Here is a 25,567-nt window from a genome sequence, read left to right as displayed (position 1 = left end):
ACGGCTAGGCAGGGGCGCATTCCAACGCTCGGATATTATTTCCATACAAAGCTTTTGTGTTTAGCGAATCCACCAGATCAGAGGCAGTAGAGATTACCAGGGATGTTCAATTGATAAGTGCGTGAATTGGACGATTTTCCTTTGCTGCTAAGCATAAAAAATGTAACAAGTACTTTTGGATGTGAGGGAAAAAATATGGAGTAAAAAGTTAATTTTTTCTTTAGGAATGTAAGTACTTTACACCACTGATGAAGAATAATGATGGACAAGTAACAAGTACTTTTGGATGTGAGGGAAAAAATATGGAGTAAAAAGTTAATTTTTTCTTTAGGAATGTAAGTACTTTACACCACTGATGAAGAATAATGATGGAAGTTTGGCTGTTTTTACTGAGCCGGATCGTTTCGACTCGTTCAGTCAAAGGAACGAATCTTCGACTAATTTCATTCATTTGAGTCAGTATTGACCAGAGCACGAAGGAACACTTATCTTTCGCGAACAGTAGCACCCCAAACGATTCGTTTTCGAGTTTGTTAATCAGAGGTGTTGGAGGCCTATGTTTTGTTTCTTTTTTTTCTCTATGCATGACCTAATTTGCCTGCGCGCATATATGACAGACAGTTGTTGGTCGGGGCACATCTCCAGAGTCACCGGAGATGCCCGTTTTAATCCTGATCAATCAGAAAAATGAATCATGACTCTCGTTTCAGTAAGAGTTGTTCAAAAATAACAAATCGTCCGCGAACTGCACATCCCTAATAAAGAACTGAGGTTGTGATTGCTCTGAGCATGTGACATTTCAGGATTTTGTTGCGGCAGCAACAAATATTATACATTTTTGCTAAACATATTGAACTTCAACTGTGGAGTTTAAAAAGTGTTCTAGGTCTGCTTCTTAACGGAATTACTTTTGTTTTCACTTTGTACCTACCTACGATGCAAACTTCAAAAGTCGCTCAAGCTGATTTAACCATGCCAGGGTAAGTTTTTGCTATGTGTATTAACCAACAGCCTACTGTAATAGAGAATCATTTTGTATTTCTTGAGAGTACCTACCCCAAATGCTTCTGAAAAAATGAACTATCTTCTTTGCATAAATCGCTCTGTGACTCAGTTTTACAGTAGAATAGGCTGTATGAGATTATCATTTCCCATACAGTAGCATTCATGAATCATGTGGTGTTTAGGATCAGCTACCTGTTGCGCACTGCTTTAAATTGAATGTTCGAAGTGCAATAATGACCAATAAATTGCACGGATGGCATTTGCTTACATATCTATCCTATTGGATTCTAAGATATTGGGTGATCTCAGAAAATCGATGTTCTTCTATTCTACAATTTAGGGACGATTTTCTTGATTTTAGGCTCAAAAGAAGTGCGAAATCCTCTCCCATGGTAGTGTCCACGTTATATTCCGCTGTGTTTTGTATGTTTGTTTATTTTCCCAGTTTTTATTTATTACATTTATTTCCCTTTATAGTTTATTCGCCTAAGCATGACCTTCAACCACATACCATATTTTTCTCCGAACGTTGCTTTTTTGTGTCACCAATTAGACATAGCTCTTGCTGACACCCGGTCAACGAGGGTTGTGCGTTCGTAAATTCATCAGTTATTCTGCGCTCTGGCACACTCAGATGAAAGTGCGCTGAACTCGGAGTAGATACCCAGAGTGAATTTACGAACGCACCCTAGATAAAAACACGGGTCTGGCTATGGCCAGACACTTCTTTCCCAGTCCGCAGAAGGAAAAGAGCCACTAGGACGGTGAGGTATAAGTGGAGAGATAACAGGACAAGACCATAGGTCCTTTACTAACCATCAGCTAACCACCCTCACTAACCATAATTTGGGCTGCAAAGCTCACTGGGCAAAAGTGTTATAAATAAAAAAGGAGGTTTTTTTTAACTAACTTTGACGACTAGATGGGTATTTGTTTATTTTCTAAGCTGACATATGGAGTTGTTTTAAGATGGTAATACTATGGACCATTTAGCTATTTGATTTAGTGTTTTAGGACCCTTTTAGGTATAAAAAAATAAATACATATTTGATCAAATATTGCATTTGGTCTTTACTACTATAGCCCAGAGAAACGCATTGAATAACACATTCATAAATGTAAAAAAAGACAGTCAAAAAATTATTCATAAGAAACAAGGATTTGAAGAGATATAAGAAAAGCTCATGGGCAGGTTTTCATCAAGGATCTCTCTGTCCTTTGCTCAGTTCATCTTTCCCTTGATCCTGACTAGTCTCCCTGTCCCTGCCGCTGAAAAACATCCCAACTGTAATGACCGACGCAGGAGATGTGAAGCAGGTACGAGGAGTCAAACATTTAATCAGGAACAGACAGGTAACAAAACAGGAACAGCGTCAGCACACTGGAAAACAACAAATGACAATTAATACTGAAGCAGGGAACAAACCGGGGAACCAGACATACAGTGCCTAGCGAAAGTATTCGGCCCCCTTGAACTTTGCGACCTTTTGCCACATTTCAGGCTTCAAACATAAAGATATAAAACTGTATTTTTTTGTGAAGAATCAACAACAAGTGGGACACAAATATGAAGTGGAACGACATTTACTGGATATTTCAAACTTTTTTAACAAATCAAAAACTGAAAAATTGGGCGTGCAAAATTATTCAGCCCCTTTACTTTCAGTGCAGCAAACTCTCTCCAGAAGTTCAGTGAGGATCTCTGAATGATCCAATGTTGACCTAAATGACTAATGATGATAAATACAATCCACCTGTGTGTAATCAAGTCTCCGTATAAATGCACCTGCACTGTGATAGTCTCAGATGTCCGTTAAAAGCGCAGAGAGCATCATGAAGAACAAGGAACACACCAGGCAGGTCCGAGATACTGCTGTGAAGAAGTTTAAAGCTGGATTTGGATACAAAAAGATTTCCCAAGCTTTAAACATCCCAAGGAGCACTGTGCAAGCGATAATATTGAAATGGAAGGAGTATCAGACCACTGCAAATCTACCAAGACCTGGCCGTCCCTCTAAACTTTCAGCTCATACAAGGAGAAGACTGATCAGAGATGCAGCCAAGAGGCCCATGATCACTCTGGATGAACTGCAGAGATCTACAGCTGAGGTGGGAGACTCTGTCCATAGGACAACAATCAGTCGTATATTGCACAAATCTGGCCTTTATGGAAGAGTGGCAAGAAGAAAGCCATTTCTTAAAGAGATCCATAAAAAGTGTCGTTTAAAGTTTGCCACAAGCCACCTGGGAGACACACCAAACATGTGGAAGAAGGTGCTCTGGTCAGATGAAACCAAAATTGAACTTTTTGGCAACAATCCAAAACGTTATGTTTGGCGTAAAAGCAACACAGCTCATCACCCTGAACACACCATCCCCACTGTCAAACATGGTGGTGGCAGCATCATGGTTTGGGCCTGCTTTTCTTCAGCAGGGACAGGGAAGATGGTTAAAATTGATGGGAAGATGGATGGAGCCAAATACAGGACCATTCTGGAAGAAAACCTGATGGAGTCTGCAAAAGACCTGAGACTGGGACGGAGATTTGTCTTCAAACAAGACAATGATCCAAAACATAAAGCAAAATCTACAATGGAATGGTTCAAAAATAAACATATCCAGGTGTTAGAATGGCCAAGTCAAAGTCCAGACCTGAATCCAATCGAGAATCTGTGGAAAGAACTGAAAACTGCTGTTCACAAATGCTCTCCATCCAACCTCACTGAGCTCAAGCTGTTTTGCAAGGAGGAATGGGGAAAAAAAATCAGTCTCTCGATGTGCAAAACTGATAGAGACATACCCCAAGCAACTTACAGCTGTAATCGCAGCAAAAGGTGGCGCTACAAAGTATTAACTTAAGGGGGCTGAATAATTTTGCACGCCCAATTTTTCAGTTTTTGATTTGTTAAAAAAAAGTTTGAAATATCTAATAAATGTCGTTCCACTTCATGATTGTGTCCCACTTGTTGTTGATTCTTCACAAAAAAATACAGTTTTATATATTTATGTTTGAAGCCTGAAATGTGGCAAAAGGTCGCAAAGTTCAAGGGGGCCGAATACTTTCGCAAGGCACTGTATATAGGGAAGGTAATGACAGAGCAGATTGAGTCCAGGTGAGTCCAATAATCACTGATGCGCCTGACGGGGGGAAGGCAGGTGTGCGTAATGATGGTGGCAGGAGTGCGTAATGCTGGGGAGCCTGGCACCTTCGAGCGACAGGGCGGGGGAGCAGGAGCAGGCGTGACATCCACAGCACAGTGCTGGAACCACCACGCTTCACCGTAGGGACGGTGCCAGGTTTCCTCCAGACGTGACGCTTAGCAGTCAGGCCAAATAATTCAAACTTTGTTTCATCAGACCAGAGAATCTTGTTTCTCATGTTCTGAGAGTCTTTAGTTCCTTTTGGCAAACTCCAAACGGGCTGTCATGTGCCTTTTACTGTGTGCCTTTTAATGGTAGCAGGGCCCTGGTCATATATGTTCCATTCCTTATATGGCTATTCTGTCTCAGCTCTTCAAAGTGGACAGCCTAAATGCTGCTAATAATGGAAATGTAATCATAGTCATGAGTTTTGCTCCCACAAGTGCCGCAGAGATGGTTGTCCTTCTGGAAAGTTCTCCCATCTCCACAGAGAAGCTCTGTCAGAGTGACCATCGGGTTCTTGGTCACCTCCCTGACCAATGCCCTTCTCCCCCGATTGCTCAGTTCAGTCGGGCGGCCAGCTGTAGGAAGAGTCTTGGTGGTTCCAAACTTCTTCCATTTTAGAATGATGGAGGCCCCTGTGTTCTTGGGGACCTTCAATGATGAAGACATTTTTTGGTACCCTTGCCCAGATCTGTGTCTTGACACAATTCTGTCTCTGAGCTCTACGGACAATTCCTTCGACCTCATGGCTTGGTTTTTGCTCTGACATGCACTGTCAACTGTGGGACCTTATATAGAGAGGTGTGTGCCTTTCCAAATCATTTCCAATCAATTTAATTTACCACAGGTGGACTCTAAGTTGTAGAAACATCTCAAGGATGATCAATGGAAACAGGATACACCTGAGCTCAATTTCGAGTCTCATAGCAAAGGGTCTGAATACTTATGTAAATAAGGATTACCTGTTTTCTATTTTTAATAAATATGCAAATATTTCTAAAAACCTGTTTTCGCTTTGTCATTATGGGCTAAATATATATATATTTTGTTCACATATTTAACCCCTTTTTCTGGCTAGGCACAAAACTACCTTCATACTTCCATTCATTTTTTCCCCCTGGTACCGGTTAACTTCAGATGAGCCCCCTGACACTTGTGGGGGTCGTAGAGCAGTGTTCGTTAGAGTTTCCCCTATCCATAGAGTGGTCATAGTTTGTTGGCTAGACGTTTTCGTGAGAAGACCGGTTTTCGGGATGTCTCATGGTCTGACAAACATTGTTGTAGCTCGGCCACCTTTCACCACAGATGCGGAAGTGCGACATCGGCAGATGCAGTGGTTTGAAGTAGCCTATATAATGAGTCAAATAAGCACTAGGACTAAAACATAGGCATCAAATGTGAGTTGGTAGACACAATGGAGAGGTGGAAATTACTACACTTCCACGGTTGGATGTGGTCGCATCCGTACGAGATACAAATTCTAGCTGGTCGCTTCACTCAACTTTCTAGTTTTGGAGGCAGCTAAAACCATCATTTGGTCAGTGGAGTCTTGATTCCTGCATTAAAGTGTTTGCCCTGTCCCCGTTTCTCCCTGTGCACTCCGAGTATACGGAGAGAACATTTCACAATGCAATCGCACAACAAATACAGTAGGCTACAGTTGTCGTTTTGGTTTCAAGTTTCCCTTTCCTCAGTGATTAGCCACAAGTGAATTAGCCTCTGCGACAGCCTATTGGTACACAAAATATGTAAGTATATTAATCTCTGTCGAACAAAATAAATGTGCAATTCTGGAGCCCTATTTTGACAGCAACAAATGCATGCCAATCACTGGTTTAGCTATTGCACAACAAAATATCTGTATCGTGCATTCTTGCTTGGACATGTTAGACGAAGTGTTTTTAGATGAATACATTTTCTTTAAATATATAGATAACATGGGTTGATGGTAGGCCGACACTGAATTGTATTCCAGTCTCCATTTCACCTCATTTAAGACCTGATTTACTTAACCAAAGTGATATCTCAATAGGTGGTCCAGGTCAGACGTCATGGCACAAGTGGGGGGGATGGATGTGCCTTTGCTCTATTCTTTCTCAAGCAAGGGGGAGGCTGATGACATCACATTTGACCATCAGACCAAATCCTTGAATGCTCTACACCTTGTAGCTTGCAGTTGTGTCTAAAAAACACACATATTTCTTTACACTTTAGTGTATGTACTTTATAGTATTTTATACTTGGGCCATTGCTTTTCAATAGGAAAAGTAAACAGAATCAGGATTATGTTCCATGATCCCAAGGTAAATAGGCCTATGGGAGTTTTTGAAATTCTCCTGAATTGAGAATATTGGTATATCCAACAAGCAGCAAATCATCTCCAGACCTGCATAGATGAAATCGAGAAATGGTCCAACAAGTGGAGAGCACAACTAAACCCCATAAAAACCCAATTTGTACTCTCAATGTGTCGAAGTAACAACAAAATTAAAACATGTATGGACAAAACCAAAAGACAGAAAAAACTGCAAAGTTTCTGGGGGTGACATTCCAGCAAGATATGAAATATACAACACACATTCAAAACCTTGAAACGGGAGGAAAAAAATATAACCCCCCCCCCCCCCCCAAAAAAAGCACTGTGTGGGAGGAGTGCCGGAGCAGTGCCAACTAGGCTACAGTTCTGAAAGTGTACAAGAGCTACAAATCAAATCACACTTTATTTGTCACGTGCGCCGAATACAACAGGTAGACCTTACAGTGAAATGCTTACTTACAAGCCCTTAACTGCATTGTTGGTTTAGATTTTTTTTTTAATATTACAAATAATTACGGAGCAACAATAAAATAACAGTAGCGAGGCTATATACAGGGCTTCCGGTACAGAATCAGTGTGCGGGGGAACCAGTTAGTCGAGGTAATATGTCCATGTAGGTAGAGGTAAAGTGACTATGCATGGATAATAAACAGTGAGTAGCAGCAGTGTAGAAATGGGGCGTGGGGTGAGGACAATGCAAATTGTCCGGGTAGCCATTGAATTAACTGTTCAAGAGTCTTATGGCTTGGGGGTAGAAGCTATTAAGAAGCTTTTTTGACCTAGACTTGGCGATCCGTATCAGAGAGAACAGTCTATGACTAGAATGGCTGAAGTCTTTGACAATTTTTTGGGCCTTCCTCTGACACTGCCTGGTATAGAGGTCCGGGATGGCAGGAAGCTTGGCCCCAGTGATGTACTGGGCCGTTCGCACTACCCTCTGAAGTGCCTTGTGGTCGGAGGCCGAGCAGTTGCCATACCAGGCGGTGATGCAACCAGTCAGGATGCTCTCAATATATTTTTTTGAGGATCTGAGAACCCATGCCAAATCTTTTCAGTCTCCTGAGAGGGAATAGGCATTGTCGTGCCCTCTTCACGACTGTCTTGGTGTGTTTGGACCATGATAGTTTGTTGGTGATGTGGACACCAAGGAACTTGAAGCTCTCAACCTGCTCCACTACAGCCTCGTTGATGAGAATGGGGGCGTGCTCAGTCCTCCTTTTTCTGTAGTCCACAATCTCCTTTATCTTGATCACATTGAGAGAGAGGTTGTTATCTTGGCACAACACTGCCAGGGTTGGCTCTGACCTCCTCCCTATAGACTGTCTCATAGTTGTCAGTGATCAGGCCTACCATTGTTGTGTCGTCGGCAAACTTAATGATGGTGTTGGAGTCGTGCTTGGCCATGCAGTCATGTGTGAACAGGGAGTACAGGAGGGGACTGAGCACGCACCCCTGAGGGGCCCCTGTGTTGAGGATCAGCATGGCAGATATGTTGTTACCTACCCATACCAACTGGGGCGGCCTGTCAGGATTTCCAGGATCCAGTTGCAGAGGGAGGTGTTTAGTCCCAGGGTCCTTAGCTTAGTGATGAGCTTTGAGGGCACTATAGTGTCGAACGCTGAGCTGTAATCAATGAATAGCATTCTCACGTAGGTGTTCCTTTTGTCCAGGTGGGAATGCGCAGTGTGGAGTGCAATAGAGATTGCATCATCTGTGGATCTGTTGGGGTGGTGTGCAAATTGGAGTGGGTCTAGGGTTTCTGGGATAATGGTGTTGATGTGAGCCATGACCAGCCTTCATGGCTACATACATGAGTGCTACAGGTCGGTAGTCATTTAGGCAGGTTACCTTGGTGTTCTTGGGCAGAGGGACTATGGTGGTATGCTTGAAACATGTTGGTATTACAGACTCGGTCAGGGACAGGTTGAAAATGTCAGTCAAGACACTTCTCAGTTGGTCAACCATTGCTCGGAGTACACATCCTGGTAATCCGTCTGGCCCTGCGGCCTTGTGAATGTTGACCTGTTTAACTCACATTGGCTTGCTCACATCATCTACGGAGAGTGTGATCACACAGTCGTCCGGCACAGCTGATGCTCTCATGCATGCTTCAGTGTTGCTTGCCTCAAAGCGAACATAGAAGTTATTTCGTTAGTCTGGTAGGCTCGTGTCACTTGGCAGCTCGCGTGTCTTCCAGGACTCCTCGCCTGGACTCAAAAACAAACTGCCAGTCATACAGAACACAACAATAGAAGCAGCCTAGCTTCTCCCAAAATATATGTGGACACCCCTTCAAATTAGTGGATTCGGCAATTTCAGCCACACCCGTTGTTGACAGGTTTATAAAATCGAGCACACAGCCAAGCAATCTCTATAGACAAACATTGGCAATAGATTGGCCTTACAGAAGAGCTCAGTGACTTTCACCGAAACAGTCATAGGATGCCACCTTTCAAACAAGTTATTTAGTAATATTTCTGCCCTGCTAGAGCTGCCCCGGTCAACTGTAAGTGCTGTTATTGTGAAGTGAAGTGGTAGGCCACACAAGCTCACAGAACAGGACCACTGAGTTCTGAAGCATGTAGCACTTAAAAATTTACTGTCCTTCGTTGCAACACTCACTCCAAACTGTCTCTGGAAGCAAAGTCAGCACAAGAACTGTTCTTGGGAGCTTCATGAAATGGGTTTCGGCTGGAGTGGTGTAAAGCTCGCCTCCATTAGACTCTGCCGCAGTTGAAACTTGTTCCCTGGAGTGATGAATCACACTTCACCACCTGGCAGTCCGACGGACAAATCTGGGTTTGGCAGATGCCACGAGAATGCTACCTGCCGCAATGCATAGGGACAACTGTAAAGTTTGGTGGAGGAGGAATAATGGTCTGGGGCTGTTTTTCATGGTTTGGGCTAGGCCACTTAGTTCCAGTGAAGGGAAATCTTAACACTACAGCATACAATGACGTTCTAGACGATTCTGTGCTTTCAACTGTAAGGTTCTGAACGAACAGAGTAAAACTCAGGACAACTAGTAAAGCTCAAACCAAGTTCACCCAATGGGTCAAACAGCTGAAAAGATGTTTCCACCAGCACAAGCATTTATACCCTCAATTTTGGTGGAGACAACTCCTTGCACATCTTGACAGCCAATACATCTCTGTTGCTAGGCGGGAACTTAAGTGGTGTGTGTAATAAAACTGTATCTGACCTGACCTCAGCCCAAATTCCTCACTCCTCCCTAATCCACGGCTATTCAACTTTATGAGTGACTGCAACCAAGTGTTTGCAGTTTTCCTCTCTCAGTAACTTTCCATATCCCTAGTTATTTTTCACTCTCCATATACATTCCTTGTACATGTAATCATTAACTTCTAGAATAGCAAGTATTTCAAGCTAGAATCAAACAACTTTGTGGCAACAGTTTGGGGAAGGCCCTTTCCTGTTTCAGCAGGACAATGCCCCTGTGCACAAAGCGATGTCCATGCACAAATGGTTCGTCGAGATCGCTGTTGAAGAACTTGACTGGCCTGCACAGAGCCCTGACCTCAACCTCATCGAACACCTTTGGGATGAAATTGAACGCCGACCGTGAGCCAGGCCTTATCGCCAAACATCAGTGCCCGACCTCACTAATGCTCTTGTGGCTGAATGGAAGCAAGTCCCAGCAGTTATGTTCCAACATCTAAAGGAAAGCCTTCCCAGGACAGTGGAGGCTGTTATAGCAGCGAAGGCGGGACCAACTCCATATTAATGTCCATGATTTTGGAATGAGATGTTTGACAAGCGAGTGTCCACATACTTTTAGACATGTCATGTAGTTTCCAATATTTGCAAAAGTAGTGAATCTTAGGAGTCGATTCCTAACAGAATCGAAGCTTGACACCCAGAAATGGGACTCCCCACCACTTATGCACAAGTTTGAAAATTATTTTAGAATGCCCTGTTTTTGTTTCGTCACACACAACTGCAAGCTAATTTTTTTTACCCCTTTTTCTCCCCAATTTTGTGGTATCCAATTGTTTTTAGCTACAACTCCCATACGGGCTCGGGAGAGACGAAGGTTGAAAGTCATGCGTCCTCCGATACACAACCCAACCAAGCCGCACCAATGTGTCGGAGGAAACACTGTGCACCTGGCAACCTTGGTTGGCGCGCACTGCGCCCGGCCCGCCACAGGAGTCACTGGTGTGCGATGAGACAAGTATATCCCTACCGGTCAAACCCTCCCTAGCCCGGACGACGCTAGGCCAATTGTGCGTCGCCCCACGGACCTCCCGGTCGCGGCCGGTTACTACAGAGCCTGGGCGCGAACCCAGGGTCTCTGGTGGCACAGCCCTTAACCACTGCGCCACCCGGGAGGCCCCAGCAAGCTATTTTCTGTAATTAGCTCACCATTAACTTGTAAATAATGATCTTGTTGTAAGTTTATTTTTATGTAATAATAATTAAAAAGTTGTCGTCAGCTATGATATGGTCATTATTTGAACTGGCTAGCTAGCGAACGAGCTAGAAAATAACTAAAACATTGTTTAGACAGTTGCTTTTAGTTGCCTGGTTTGCTAGATTGACAAACTTAATTCATTTTTAAAAGTCCCATAGGGCGGCGCACAATTGGCCCAGCATCGTCCGGGTTTGGCTGGGGAAGGTCGTCATTGTAAATAAGAATTTTCTTTTTAATTGACTCGCCTAGTTAAATAATATACAGTGCCTTGCGAAAGTATTCAGCCCCCTTGAACTTTGCGACCTTTTGCCACATTTCAGGCTTCAAACATAAAGATATAAAACTGTATTTTTTTGTGAAGAATCAACAACAAGTGGGACACAATCATGAAGTTGAACGACATTTATTGGATATTTCAAACTTTTTTAACAAATCAAAAACAAAAAAATTGGGCGTGCAAAATTATTCAGCCCCTTTACTTTCAGTGCAGAAAACTCTCTCCAGAAGTTCAGTGAGGATCTCTGAATGATCCAATGTTGACCTAAATGACTAATGATGATAAATACAATCCACCTGTGTGTAATCAAGTCTCCGTATAAATGCACCTGCACTGTGATAGTCTCAGAGGTCCGTTAAAAGCGCAGAGAGCATCCTGAAGAACAAGGAACATACCAGGCAGGTCCGAGATACTGTTGTGAAGAAGTTTGGATACGAAAAGATTTCCCAAGCTTTAAACATCCCAAGGAGCACTGTGCAAGCGATAATATTGAAATGGAAGGAGTATCAGACCACTGCAAATCTACCAAGACCTGGCCGTCCCTCTAAACTTTCAGCTCATTCAAGGAGAAGACTGATCAGAGATGCAGCCAAGAGGCCCATGATCACTCTGGATGAACTGCAGAGATCTACAGCTGAGGTGGGAGACTCTGTCCATAGGACAACAATCAGTCGTATATTGCACAAATCTGGCCTTTATGGAAGAGTGGCAAGAAGAAAGCCATTTCTTAAAGAGATCCATAAAAAGTGTTGTTTAAAGTTTGCCACAAGCCACCTGGGAGACACCAAACATGTGGAAGAAGGTGCTCTGGTCAGATGAAACCAAAATGGAACTTTTTGGCAACAATGCAAAACGTTATGTTTGGCGTAAAAGCAACACAGCTGAACACACCATCCCCACTGTCAAACATGGTGGTGGCAGCATCATGGTTTGGGCCTGCTTTTCTTCAGCAGGGACAGGGAAGATGGTTAAAATTGATGGGAAGATGGATGGAGCCAAATACAGGACCATTCTGGAAGAAAACCTGATGGAGTCTGCAAAAGACCTGAGACTGGGACGGAGATTTGTCTTCCAACAAGACAATGATCCAAAACATAAAGCAAAATCTACAATGGAATGGTTCAAAAATAAACATATCCAGGTATTAGAATGGCCAAGTCAAAGTCCAGACCTGAATCCAATCGAGAATCTGTGGAAAGAACTGAAAACTGCTGTTCACAAATGCTCTCCATCCAACCTCACTGAGCTCGAGCTGTTTTGCAAGGAGGAATGGGAAATAATGTCTTATTATTAGAGAAGTATTACGCATAGTGAATAATGTTATTCATATGAAACAAATGTAATTTCTCAAGAACATTCAAATTTCCATGGCAGCCTTGTTCTCCTTTGAAATGTTATTTATTTTTTCAAGTAGATAACATGGATAACAATGTAAATGTTGTACCTTTTATAATCAGTGATAAATTATGTATGACATCTCTTTCATAAATGTCAGCAATATTCTCTTCATAAGCATTGTTCACTTAAACAGTTACTCTCTCTCTCTCAACAGTGAGGAGTCTAGCCAAGAAAAAGGAGGCAGATGCTGAAGACGTGCCTAATTTCTTCTGCTGCTTTCCAGGACACACAAGAAAGAGGCTGCATAGTAAGTCACCAGGAAGATAGAACGTTTTACCCTTCTTCCAAAAGTGTGGAGTCTACTGGCTAAGAAGGAGGCACATAGCTGGAGTCTTGACTCATCTCCACTTCTGCTTTCCAGGACACACAGGGGATATACTGTGTCACAAAGAAGGCTGCAGATGACATGGACAAGAGGCTGAACCCCAAAACAATGGAGGATTTTAAACTAATTCTCCTAATTTAAGCTATTTTCCCACTGATCTGAAGCTCCTGCGACAAAGTGGGCCCATGCCATGTTGAGGAGACAGAGAACTGGCTCTCTTCTGAACGCTTTGCTGTGGTTTCTCTTCTTCATTGCCATGACAATGAAACAGGCTTATGGACAATCCATTAGCAGTTCAGAAATTCACCAAATTGTGAAAACATTTATTAAGGAGGAAGTTCACAGGATGGTATCAAGATGTTTTCAGTATAAAAAAAAAAATCATATTACCTCATGAAATATACGCTGAGTGTACAAAATATTAGGAACACCTTCCTAATCTTGAGTGGGGCCATTTTCGGCCCTCAGAACAGCCGCAATTTGTCTGTGCATGGACTCTACAAGGTGTCGAAAGTGTTCCACAGGGATGCTGGCCCATGTTGACTCCAATGCTTCCCACAGTTGTGTCAAGTTGGCTGGATGTCCTTTGGGTGGTGGACCATTCTTGATACACGTGGGAAACTGTTGAGCGTGAAAAACCCGACCTCGTTGCAAGTTGACACACTCAAACCGGTGCGGCTGGAGCCTACTACACTGATTGAAGTGTATTTAACAAGTGACATCAATAAGGGATCATAGCTTTCACCTGGATCCACAGAGTCAGTCTTTGTCATGGAAAGAGCAGGTGTTCCTAATGTTATGTACACTCAGTGTATGATGGAATACATTGAAGTCACTGTACAATCAACAGCTATCTGTTACAGCACTAATTTTCAATACTTTTTGACTGTTTGTTTTTATGTTTACATTATCTGTGTTGTAGCCTGTTATTTTCTGTCATACCAGGAATCATTTGATTGCAGACTGTACACCCCAACTTTAGCTGATTATAAGGTATGTGGTTTCTTTTCATGTGTTATTTCTGCATACCTAATACAGTCGCTAGTGAAAGCCTACACACCCCTTGCACAGTCTTCACATTTTTTTCTGTCTTAAAATTGTATCTAAAAAGGTATTCAACTGGATTTTTTCCTACAGATTTACACAACCCACTCCACATTTTCAAAGTGTAAGAAAATTATAGAAAATTTCCCAAATGAATTAATCATTAAAAAATATATATGTATTGATTGCGTATGTCTTCACATCCCAGAGTTAATAATTGGTGGAAGCACCATTGGCAGCCATTACAGCATTGAATAATTTAGAATAGAATTCAATTAACCATGCACAACTCTTAGGGCAACATATCTCCATTGTTTTTGTCCAAATTACTCCAGATAATATAAATACATTTGGTTGGGAATTGTTGACGGACAGCTGTACTCAAACCTTTTCTCAGATTTTCAAGACAATTTAAGCCAGGTCTGAGACTAAACCAATCATAAACACTCAACACCTATTGGCGTGTCTTTGGTATGAACAATCATGCCCATACCACGATGCTGCCATCATAATACTTGAAAATACAGAGGATCAACAATATTGCATTCACTTTAACATTACTGGCCTGTATGACAAACTGAAAAGGAGGAAGCCTGTGTTAAAAAATACACTCAAAATCATCCATTCTGGTTTGCAACAAGGTCGTTAGGTAACACTGCAAGACAACTGTCGTGGAAATTCCATACTGAGAGAGACTTGGTCATTTCTTCAAACATCTTTATTTAATATTGATTAATTATTGCAGTAATGAAGCCGTCAATCCAACAGTCTTGACTGTCAGACTGAGTGCTTAACTTTTACAGAAATGCAGAGTTGTGTATATATAGTAGACCTAAAAATGCATTCATGGCTTCACCCTTCCCATGCAGACTAAGGGCCATCATAAGCCACTCTGGGTTCATCTCCTGGTCATCTGACTCTGGTGTTATTATTAACCCCACCTTGTCTTAGTTTCCCAGATGCCAGGATAATTAGGAATACTGAGGCCTTTGTTCTGCTCCTCCAGGCTCTCTCTATCTCGGCTAAACATACACCATATCTTTTCTTAATCGGCTTAATCAGACCGGAGACATATGTCTCACATGCACCACTAATCCTAGAATGAAATGTAGCTGTTTGGTTTTATATCACAGAGACATCAATCAATTGTCAGCTTCAAGCTATCTCTAGTAAAACCCATGTCCTCGAGGACCAGACTAGCTGCAGGAAGCTAGAGTGGACACCATAAAACTCAGCCTTAGCAGGCCAGTCTTTACTCTTAGTTAAATATATAATCGTTAGCTATTAATATCAAACAAAATCAGGTAAGTATGTAATTGTTCTATCCCACAACACAGAAAATAACTTTTGGGCCTGAGTTAAAAATGATAGTTTTGGGTCAAATCCAATACAACACAACAAAGAGTGAACCCTATGTATTGTAGTGGCAGCATCATGTTATTGGTATGCTTATCACCGGCAAGGACTGGGGAGTTTGTCAGGATCAAAATAAATATGAATGAATCAAAGACCAGGTAAAAAGTTAAAGGAAAGCCCGCCGCAGATGTCTGAATACCTAACCCTGGGATAGTTTCATTTTTCAGTGGGTCAATTACTCAAATTGTCGGCATCAAGTAATTGTCTCTGGCCCCTTTAGGGGGAGTGAGCTCTACAGCAGAGTCTCACAACTCAATCGCTGGTTGAAAACAGTTTTCTGCCCCTCCCGAAAGATAGAATTTGTAGATAATTGGCCCTCCTCCTGGTCTGCTGATGAGTGACGGACTCAATCCTAGCTGGAGGGGTGCTCTCATCTTATCTATCAGCATAGACAGGGCTCTAAGCTTAGTGGAGTCAGCCACTAGCACAGTCAGTGTAGTCAGCTCAGTTATCTCCTTTGAGACTGTCTGTGCCTCGATCTAGGTTGAGCAAAATTAAACATAGCGGTGTTTGCCTTAGCAAACTCACTGGAATAAAGACCTCCTCCATTCCTGTCATTATTAAAATAGATTGTTTTTATTTAATTTATTTAACGAGGTAGGCTAGTTGAGAACAAGTTCTCATTTACAAATGCGACCTGGCAAAGATAAAGCAAATCAGTTCGACACATACAACAACAGAGTTAAACATGGAATAAACAAACATACAGTCAATAATACAGTAGAAAAATTATATATACACTGTGTGCAAATGAGGTAGGATAAGGAAGGTAAGGCAATAAATAGGCCATGGTGGCGAAGTAATTACAATATAGCAATTAAACACTGGGATGGTAGATGTGCAGAAGATGAGCGTGCAAGTAGAGATACTGGGGTGCAAAGGAGCAAGATAAATACATAAATACAGTATGAGGATGAGGTAGTTGGATGGGCTATTTACAGATGGGCTATGTACAGGTGCAGTGATCTGTGAGCTGCTCTGACAGCTGGTGCTTAAAGCTAGCGAGGGAGATATGAGTCTCCAGCTTCAGTGATTTTTGCAGTTCATTCTAGTCAGTGGCAGCAGAGAACTAGAAGGAAAGGCGGCCAAAGGAAGAATTGGCTTTGGGGGTGACCAGTGAGATATACCTGCTGGAGCGCATGCTACGGGTGGGGGCTGCTATGTGACCAGTGAGCTGAGATAAGTCGGGGCTTTACCTAGCAGAGACTTGTAGATGACCTGGAGCCAGTGGGTTAGGCAGCGAGTATGAACCGAGGACCAGCCAACGAGAGCATACAGGTCGCAGTGGTGGGTAGTATGTGGGGCTTTGGTGACAAACTGATGGCACTGTGATAGCCTGCATCCAAATTGTTGAGTAGAGTGTTGGAGGCTATTTTGTAAATGACATCACCGAAGTTGAGAATGGGTAGGATGGTCAGTTTTACGAGGGTATGTTTGGCAGCATGAGTGAAGGATGCTTTGTTGTGAAATAGGAAGCCAATTCTAGATTTAATTTTGGATTGGAGATGCTTAATGTGAGTCTGGAAGGAGAGTTTACAGTCTAACCAGACATTTAGGTCTTTGTAGAGTAGTGATGCTGGATGGCGGGCAGGTGCGGGCAGCGATCGGTTGAAGAGCATGCGTTTAGTTTTACTTGCATTTAAGAGAAGTTGGAGGCCACGGAAGGAGAGTTGTATGGCATCGAAGCTTGTCTGGAGGTTAGTTAATAACACAGTGTCCAAAGAAGGGCCAGAGGTATACAGAATGGTGTCATCTGCGTAGAGGTGGATCAGAGAATCAACAGCAGCAAGAGCGACATCATTGATGTATACAGAGAAGAGAGTCGGCCCGAGAATTGAACCCTGTGGTACTCCCATAGAGACTGCCAGAGGTCCGGAACACAGGCCCGCCGATTTGACACACTGAACTTTATCAGAGAAGTAGTTGGTGAATCAGACGAGACAATCGTTTGAGAAACCAAGGCTGTTGAGTCTGCCGATAAGAATGTGGTGATTGACAGAGTCGAAAGCCTTGGCTAGGTTGATGAATACGACTGCACAGTAATGTCTCTTATCGATGGCGGTTATGATATCATTTAGGACCTTGAGCGTGGCTGAGGTGCACCCATGACCAGCTCCGAAACCAGATTGCATAGGTACGGTGGATTCAAAATGGTCGGTAATCTGTTTGATAACTTGGCTTTCGATGACCTTAGAAAGGCAGGGTAGGATAGATATAGGTCTGTGTCAGTTTGGGTCTAGACTGTCTCCCCCTTTGAAGAGGGGGATGACCGTGGTAGCTTTCCAATCTTTGGGAATCTCAGACGATACGAGAGGTTGAACAGGCTAGAAATAGGGGTTGCAACAATTTCGGCAGATCATTTTAGAAAGAGAGGGTCCAGATTGTCTAGCCCGGCTGATTTGTAGGGATCCAGATTTTGCCACTCTTTCAGAACATCAGCTATCTGGATTTGGGTGAAGGAGAAATGGGGGAGACTTGGGTGAGTTGCTGTGAGGGGTGTAGGGCTGTTGATCGGGGTAGGAGTAGCTAGGTGGAAAGCATGGCCAGCCGTAGAAAAACGCTTATTGAAATTCTCAATTATAGTGAATTTAAATTGGTGGTGACAGTGTTTCCTAGCCTCAGTGCAGTGGGCAGCTGGGAGGAGGTCCTCTTACTCTCCATGGACTTTACAGTGTCCCAGAATGTTTTTGAGTTTGTGCTACAGGATGCAAATTTCTGCTTGAAAAAAGCTAGCATTAACTTCCTAACTGCCTGTGTATATTGGTTCCGTATGTCCCTGAAAAGTTGCATATAACAGGGGCTAATCGATGCTAATGCAGAACGCCACAGGGTTTTTTTTGTGCTGGTCAAGGGCAGTCAGGTCTGGAGAGAACCAAGGGCTATATCTGTTCCTGGTTCTACATTTTTTGAATGGGGCATGCTTATTTAAGCTGTTGAGGAAGGCACTTTTAAAGAATAACCAGGCATCCTCTACTGACGGGATGAGGTCAATATCCTTCCTGGATACCCGGGCCAGGTCGATTAGAAAGGCCTGCTCGCTGAAGTGTTTTAGGGAGCGTTTGACAGTGATGGGGGTGGTCGTTTGACCACAGACCCATTACGGATGCAGGCAATGAGGCAGTGATTGCTGAGATCTTGGTTGAAAACAGCATAGGTGTATTTGGAGGGCAAGTTGGTTAGGATGATATCTATGAGGGCGCCTGTGTTTACGGATTTGGGGTTGTAACTGGGTGGGTTCATTGATAATTTGTGTGAGATTGAGGGCATCAAGCTTAGATTGTAGGATGGCCAGGGTGTTAAGCATGTCCCAGTTTAGGTCACCTAGCAGCACAAGCTCTGAAGATTGCCCCCCATCAATCTATTCACATATGGTGTCCAGGGCACAGTTGGGGGCAGACGGTGGTCTATAGCAAGCGCCAAAGGTGAGAGACTTGTTTCTGGGAAGGTGGATTTTTCAAAGTAGAAGCTCGAATTGTTTGGGTACAGACCTGGATAGTTGGCCTGCAGAGTTCTGTCTATCTCTGCAGTAGATTGCAACACCGCCCCCTTTGGCAGTTCTATCTTGTCGGAAAATGTTATAGTTAGGGATGGAAATTTCAGGATTTTTGGTGGTCTTCCTAAGCCAGGATTCAAATACGGCTAGGACATCCGGGTTGGCTTGTGATAAAGCAGTGAATAAAACAAACTTAGGGCGGAGGCTTCTAATGTTAACATGCATGAAACCATTGTGATATCTCACATCTCAAAATAGGGCTACTTAATGTTTGATACCTCACGTACAAGGCAGTCTTAGTCAATGAACTAATCACTGATCATAATCTTGATGTGATTGGTCTGACTGAAACATGGCTCAAGCCTGATTAATTTACTGTGTTAAATGAGGCCTCTCCAGGTTACACTAGTGACCATATCCCCTGTGCATCCCGCAAAGGAAAAGGTGTTGCTAACATTTACGACAGCAAATTGCAATAATAAAAAAAGACTGCATTTTCATCTTTTGAGCTTTTATGCACCTTACTCAATTATTTTTTATAACTACTGTTTACAGGCCTCCTGGGCCTTATACAGTGTTCCTCACTGAGTTCCTATCAGACCTGGTAGTCATGGCAGATAATTTGTTGGCAATGACAGAGGTCAAATGTTTTCTGTAAGTCTTCACAAGGTTTTCACAAACTGTTGTTGGTATTTTGGCCCATTCCTCCATGCAGATTTCCTCTAGAGCAGTGATGTTTTGGGGCTGTTGCTGGGCAACACAGACTCAACTCCCTCCAAAGATTTTCATTGGGGTTGAGATCTGGAGACTGGCTAGGCCACTCCAGGACCTTGAAACGGGGTGTGTCAGTTCTGCCCACAAATAAAGGGATCGGGAGACAGGCGCAGGGTTTTCATTTCCCTAAGTTACAGAGTGCCATGTAAAGGCACGGGGATGAACACCAAACAAACATGTATACAAAACACAGGGTTAAGCCCCAAACAAAAGAGCGAGGAGTACCTCGAATAAATACACAAGTGCAAAATAATACCACACAGGAAGAGACCTGCAATCATCTGCCTCAATACACGTGGCACAAAAGCCAAGCCAAAACAACAAGGCACAGGTACTCACATGACCAACAGACATTGGAACAATAATCGACAGCCCAATGGAGAAGCAAAGGGCACGTTTATACAAACACAATCAGTGAGGAATTGAAACCAGGTGTGCATAATGACACAGTTCAGTGCAGGCTAGAAGGCAGGTCACCGGAAATGGTGAACAGAATGAGCAGCAGTGCCAGGCCATGACAGGGTGTGAATACTTTCTGAAGGCACTGTATGTTGCCCCATGAGCTGTACGAAGCTGGTAGAATCTTATTCAGAATTATTCACGGCTGTAGTGGCTGCCAAAGTTGCTTCCATCAAGTATTAACTCTGGGTGTAAAAGACATACGCAATCAAGACATCTTTGTTTTTTTTTAATGATTAATTAATTTGGGAAATGTTCTATAATTTTATTTCACTTTGAAAATGTGGAGTAGGTTGTGTAAATCTGTAGGGGAAAATCCAGTTGAATTTTAAGGCAGCACAATGTGAAGACTGTGCAAGGGGTGTGAAGGCTTTCACAATGGCACTGTATAGCACAAAGTTATGGAGATATAGTAAATGACACTCACTGCGCTGAAGGTTAGACAGTTAGACACAATATTGAATTATAATTGTTGGAATTTTTCATCCTGGGTTAGTTAACTGAACTGTTTTGTCCATGCACATACCTGATTATTTATTTTCATTTACATAATTGGCTTATAACTCAAAGCATTTTACATTACATGAAGGTAACTCTCGTCTCTCACCACCAAAGAAAGATACATATTTGGATCTGTTAAATCTCATCTGGATTCTTTCAGATGTTTTACATCCATTGTTTGAGTTTCATGTTATCTCCCCATCTCCTCAGCAGAAATGTCCCAGGTCCACACTCACATGCTTTACGACAGAAGTAAAAGTCCTGATGTTAGAATATGGGAAACGTTCTTCATCCTTACACCAGAAAAGACTCACCAAACGACTGACTAAATTGATGTCCTTGATAAAACAGGTGAGCCAATCAGTGTGAGGGAGACACAGGCCAGCTGCATTTGAGGTGCATTGGGATGTTTTTGATTCTACCTTTGGCTGTCCGAGTATAGTTTAATTCCAGCTACAGAGCATATTGTTGTCTAGGTGAAAATGATGGAGAGAGTCTGAATAGCTGATTTGTTACTGTTTGCTTATACTACTGTTATTCTCAGACAGTTCTCACACATTTGTTTAACATTTTCCATCTGTGTTTATAAGAGCAACATAAGCCTCATGTCACCATTGACTAATAGCATGGTTATTTTAAAATAAAAAACTATCTCAATGGAATAGTTTAGAAATTCCAGCGCTAATAAGGCTGCGTTTACACAGGCAGTCCAATTCTGATCTTTTGCCCATTATTGGCAAAATAGCTGGTCGGATTGTTCAAAAGACCAATTAGCACTGGGATTCAAACCGACAAGCCTCCGGTTGTAGGCCCCTTTCTCTAATAAATATACTAATCAACTGAAATTCCAAACTTTGAACAAGCATACAGTGCATTCAGAAAGTATTCAGACCCATTGACTTTTCCCATATTTTAGTTACATTACAGCCTTATTCTAAAATGGATTAAAGAAAAGGTTTTCTATGCCCCATAATGACAAAGCGAAAACAGATTTTTTTAAAAAATGTATGCCAATTTATTAAAGGTAAAAAACTGAAATACCTTATTTACATAAGTATTCAGACCCTTTTCTATGAGACTCAAAATTGAGCTCAGATGCATCCTGTTTCCATTTATCATCATTGATCATGTTTCTACAACTTTAATGGGGTCCACCTGTGGTAAATATAATTGATTTGACAGTGCATGGCAGGGCAAAAACTAAGCCATGAGGTCAAAGGAATTGTCCGTAGAGCTTCGAGACAGGATTGTGTCGAGGCACACATCTGGGGAACGATACCAAAACATTTCTGCAGCATTGAAGGTCCCCAAGAACACAGTGGCCTCCATCATTCTTAAATGGAAGAAGTTTGGAACCTCCAAGACTCTTCCTACAGCTGGCCGCCCGGCCAAACTGGGCAATTGGGAGAATGGCCTTGGTCAGGGAGGTGACCAAGAACCCGATGCTCACTCTGACAGAGCTTCACAGTTTGTCTGTGGAGATGGGAGAACCTTCCAGAAGGACAACCATCTCTGCAGCACTCCAGCAATCAGGCCCTTATGGTAGAGTGGCCAGACGGAAGCCACTCCTCAGTAAAAGGCTTATGACATTCCGCTTGGAGTTTGCCAAAGAGCACCTAAAGGCTCACAGACCATGAGAAACAAGAAGCATCGAGGCTTTAGTCGCTGCCAAAGGTTCTTCAACAAAGTACTGAGTAAAGGGTCTGAATACATGTACATTTGATTATTCAGTTTTGTATTTTTTATAAATGTGCACATACACATACTGTTTTTGCTTTGTCATTTACATATTGTGTTTAGATTGATGAGGAGAAACAAAACAATCAATTTTAGAATGAGGCTGTAACGTAACAAAATGTGGAAAAAGTCAAGGGGTCTGAACACTTTCCGAATGCACTGTATACCCTGTCCCGTTTGATCTACTGTCATGGCATTTTAATTTTGTACATATATGCAGCCCCTAATGAGCAACAAGTTTCCCACGAGGACCTATGCCTATGAAATTTTCCACAAATTATACTTTCAAACTTTGAACAAGCATATCTCCTGCCCGTTTGATCTGCAGCCCATGTAATTTTGTATATACAGTACCAGTCGAAAGTTTGGACACACCTAATCGTTCCAGGGTTTTTATTTATTTGTACTATTTTTTACATTGTAGAATAATAGTGGAGACATCAAAACTATGAAATAACACATATGGAATCATATAGTAACCATAAAAGTCCATGTAGCAACTCTTTGCATTCTCTTGGCATTCTCTCAACCAGCTTCTCCTGGAATGCTTTTCCCACATATGCTGAGTACTTGTTGGCTGCTTTTGCTTTGAAAAATATAAAATATATTTTAATATTTAATATATTTGTTTAACACTTTTTTGGTTACTACATGATTCCATATGTGTTATTTCATAGTTTTGATGTCTTCACTATTATTCTACAATGTATAAAGTTTAACAAATAAAGAAAAACCCTTGATTGAGTAGGTGTGTCCAAACTTTTGACTGGTACTGTACCTGGATGTTTGTTTCCCATATTTGTTACCAGAAATGCCTATTAAACTCTGCCTATTAGATTTTCTGCAAATTATACTTTTTTTTCAATACAATACAATTTTTGTCATAAAATGCTGCTGCTCTTCCTTCCTATATGATTTGATGACACTACATAACCGCCTGATCTTTTGTCACCAAACTTTGCGCAATGATTGACCACATGGCGGCTTAAATGTGGCTATGGTGTTCTTGACCCCCTGGAATTGCTGCTTGTAGCTATATTTTTTCATAACTGACATTCAGATTTAGACCAAAAAAGTTAAGCATAACACCACTTCACAAAAAGCTTTGATGACATATCTGCCTGTTCAATAAACTAAGTTCAAATCGCACTTCTTTTCATTGTTGACTCAAGTATGAAGTTGGCAACCTTGGTTAATGGTTAAAAAGTCTGACCAAAAAATGTCATGGCTGGCGTTTAAGCAAATTAACATAAATGTGCCTGCATTAGATATTCTCAACATAGTATTTTTTTGCGCATACTTGATAATCATTTAAGGTGAGTATTCAAACAGTGAAATAATTTTAACTGCCCCTAGTAGCGTCTTACATGCGTACTGTAGAGGGCTATTTGCATAAGTGTAAATAATAGACACTGGTAGATCGATGTGAATATTTAACTGTCAATTCATTGACATCGACCATTATGTTACTATCAGTGTCGTCTGATCTCACTGGCTCTCTCTCTTTCTGTGTTTTCTAACTAGAACTTAAAATAGTAGCATTATTGCATTATTATAATATTAAAATAAGGATTTCTCTGTCTTTCTGTCTTTCTCTCACTTGCTGTATCATAGAGCCTCTCTTTTTTGACTATGTATACCTATGTTGTGAGTCTTTTCCTCTTTGTATTGCAGAAGGATGGTGCCAACTGTCCACACTGTGAGGTCCACAGAGAACAGGCAGCAAATGATTTCTTAACAACATTACTAGGGATTCTGGAGTGGATGAACAATCAGGGGTCTCAGTTGCCAGACAGCCACTGAGATGTACACACCCATAGCCAGGGACATCCAAGGACTCACATAAGAGCAGAAAGCTACCTGAACAATTGCTAGATGTAGCAAAATACTATATACACTACCAAGTTTGGGGTCACTTAGAAATATCCTTGTTTTTGAAAGAAAAGCACTTTTTTTGTCCGTTAATATAACATCAAATTGGTCAGAAATACAGTGTAGACATTGTTAATGTTAATGTGCATATTTGTAAACAACAGCTGGTGCACAAAATCTAAGGAAGTCTCTAGATTTTACTCACCTGAAGTAGAGTATCTTATGATAAACTGCAGACCACACTATTTGCCAAGAAAGTTTTCATCTTTACTTTTCGTGGTTGTTTATTTACCACCACAGATGGATGCTGGCACAAAGACCGCACTCAGTCAGCTGTATCAGGAAATAAGCAAACAGGAAACCGCTCACCCAAAGGTGGCGCTCCTAGTGGCCCGGAAACTTTATTGCAGGGAAACTTAAATCAGTTCTACCTCATTTCTGTCAGCATGTTAAATGTGCAACCAGAGGGAAAGAAATTCTAGTTCACCTGTACTCCACACACAGAGTCGCGTACAAAGCTCTCCCTCGCCATCCATTTGGTAAATCTGACCACAATTCTATCCTCCTGATTCCTGCTTACAAGCTAAAATTAAAGCAGGAAGCACCAGTGACTCAGTCTATAAAAAAGTGGTCAGATGAATAATATGCTAAACTACAGGACTGTTTTGCTATCGCAGACTGGAACATGTTCCTGGGATTCTTCCGATGGCATTGAGGAGTACACCACATTAGTCACTGGTTTTATCAATAAGTGCATCGAGGATGTCGTCCCCACAGTGACTGTACGTACAGTGGGGCAAAAAAGTATTTAGTCAGCCACCAATTGTGCAAGTTCTCCCACTTAAAAAGATGAGAGAGGCCTGTAATTTTCATCATAGGTACACTTCAACTATGACAGACAAAATGAGAAGAAAAAATCCAGAAAATCACATTGTAGGATTTTTTATGTATTTATTTGCAAATTATGGTGGAAAATAAGTATTTGGTCAATAACAAAAGTTTATCTCAATACTTTGTTATATACCCTTTGTTGGCAATGACAGAGGTCAAACGTTTTCTGTAAGTCTTCACAAGGTTTTCACATACTGTTGCTGGTATTTTGGCCCATTCCTCCATGCAGATCTCCTTTAGAGCAGTGATGTTTTGGGGCTGTTGCTTGGGCAACACAGACTTTCAACTCCTCCAAAGATTTTCTATGGGGTTGAGATCTGGAGACTGGCTAGGCCACTCCAGGACCTTGAAATGCTTCTTACGAAGCCACTCCTTCGTTGCCCGGGCGGTGTTTTTGGGATCATTGTCATGCTGAAAGACCCAGCCACGTTTCATCTTCAATGCCCTTGCTGATGGTAGGCTTTGTTACTTTGGTCCCA

General features: G+C 42.0%; 1 protein-coding gene across 1 annotated transcript; it reads left to right on the top strand.

Moving 5' to 3' along the window:
- On the top strand, positions 1-25,567 carry LOC110503624 (uncharacterized). Its single transcript, XM_036962039.2, has 6 exons — positions 1-980; positions 12,731-12,823; positions 12,938-13,250; positions 13,847-13,894; positions 20,802-20,939; positions 24,000-25,567. Exons 3-6 carry the CDS (start codon positions 13,092-13,094, stop codon positions 24,126-24,128), a joined length of 474 nt encoding a protein of 157 aa, XP_036817934.1. The 5' UTR covers positions 1-980; positions 12,731-12,823; positions 12,938-13,091; the 3' UTR covers positions 24,129-25,567.

The sequence above is a fragment of the Oncorhynchus mykiss genome, chromosome 24 (assembly GCF_057628025.1).
Source record: "Oncorhynchus mykiss isolate SJ-2025 chromosome 24, ASM5762802v1, whole genome shotgun sequence".
NCBI classification, from domain to species: Eukaryota; Metazoa; Chordata; class Actinopteri; order Salmoniformes; family Salmonidae; genus Oncorhynchus; species Oncorhynchus mykiss.
Note: the sequence above shows the minus strand (reverse complement) of the source record. Positions and strands in the feature narration are given on the sequence as shown.

Excerpts from the sequence above, each read along its gene's own strand:
- LOC110503624 (XM_036962039.2), top strand. The coding sequence starts at position 13,092 with ATGTTGAGGAGACAGAGAACTGGCTCTCTTCTGAACGCTTTGCTGTGG. Across the intron at positions 13,251-13,846 it reads AGGAGGAAGTTCACAGGATG|GAATCATTTGATTGCAGACT; the intron begins GTATCAAGATGT and ends CTGTCATACCAG. Across the intron at positions 20,940-23,999 it reads TGATGTCCTTGATAAAACAG|AAGGATGGTGCCAACTGTCC; the intron begins GTGAGCCAATCA and ends TTTGTATTGCAG.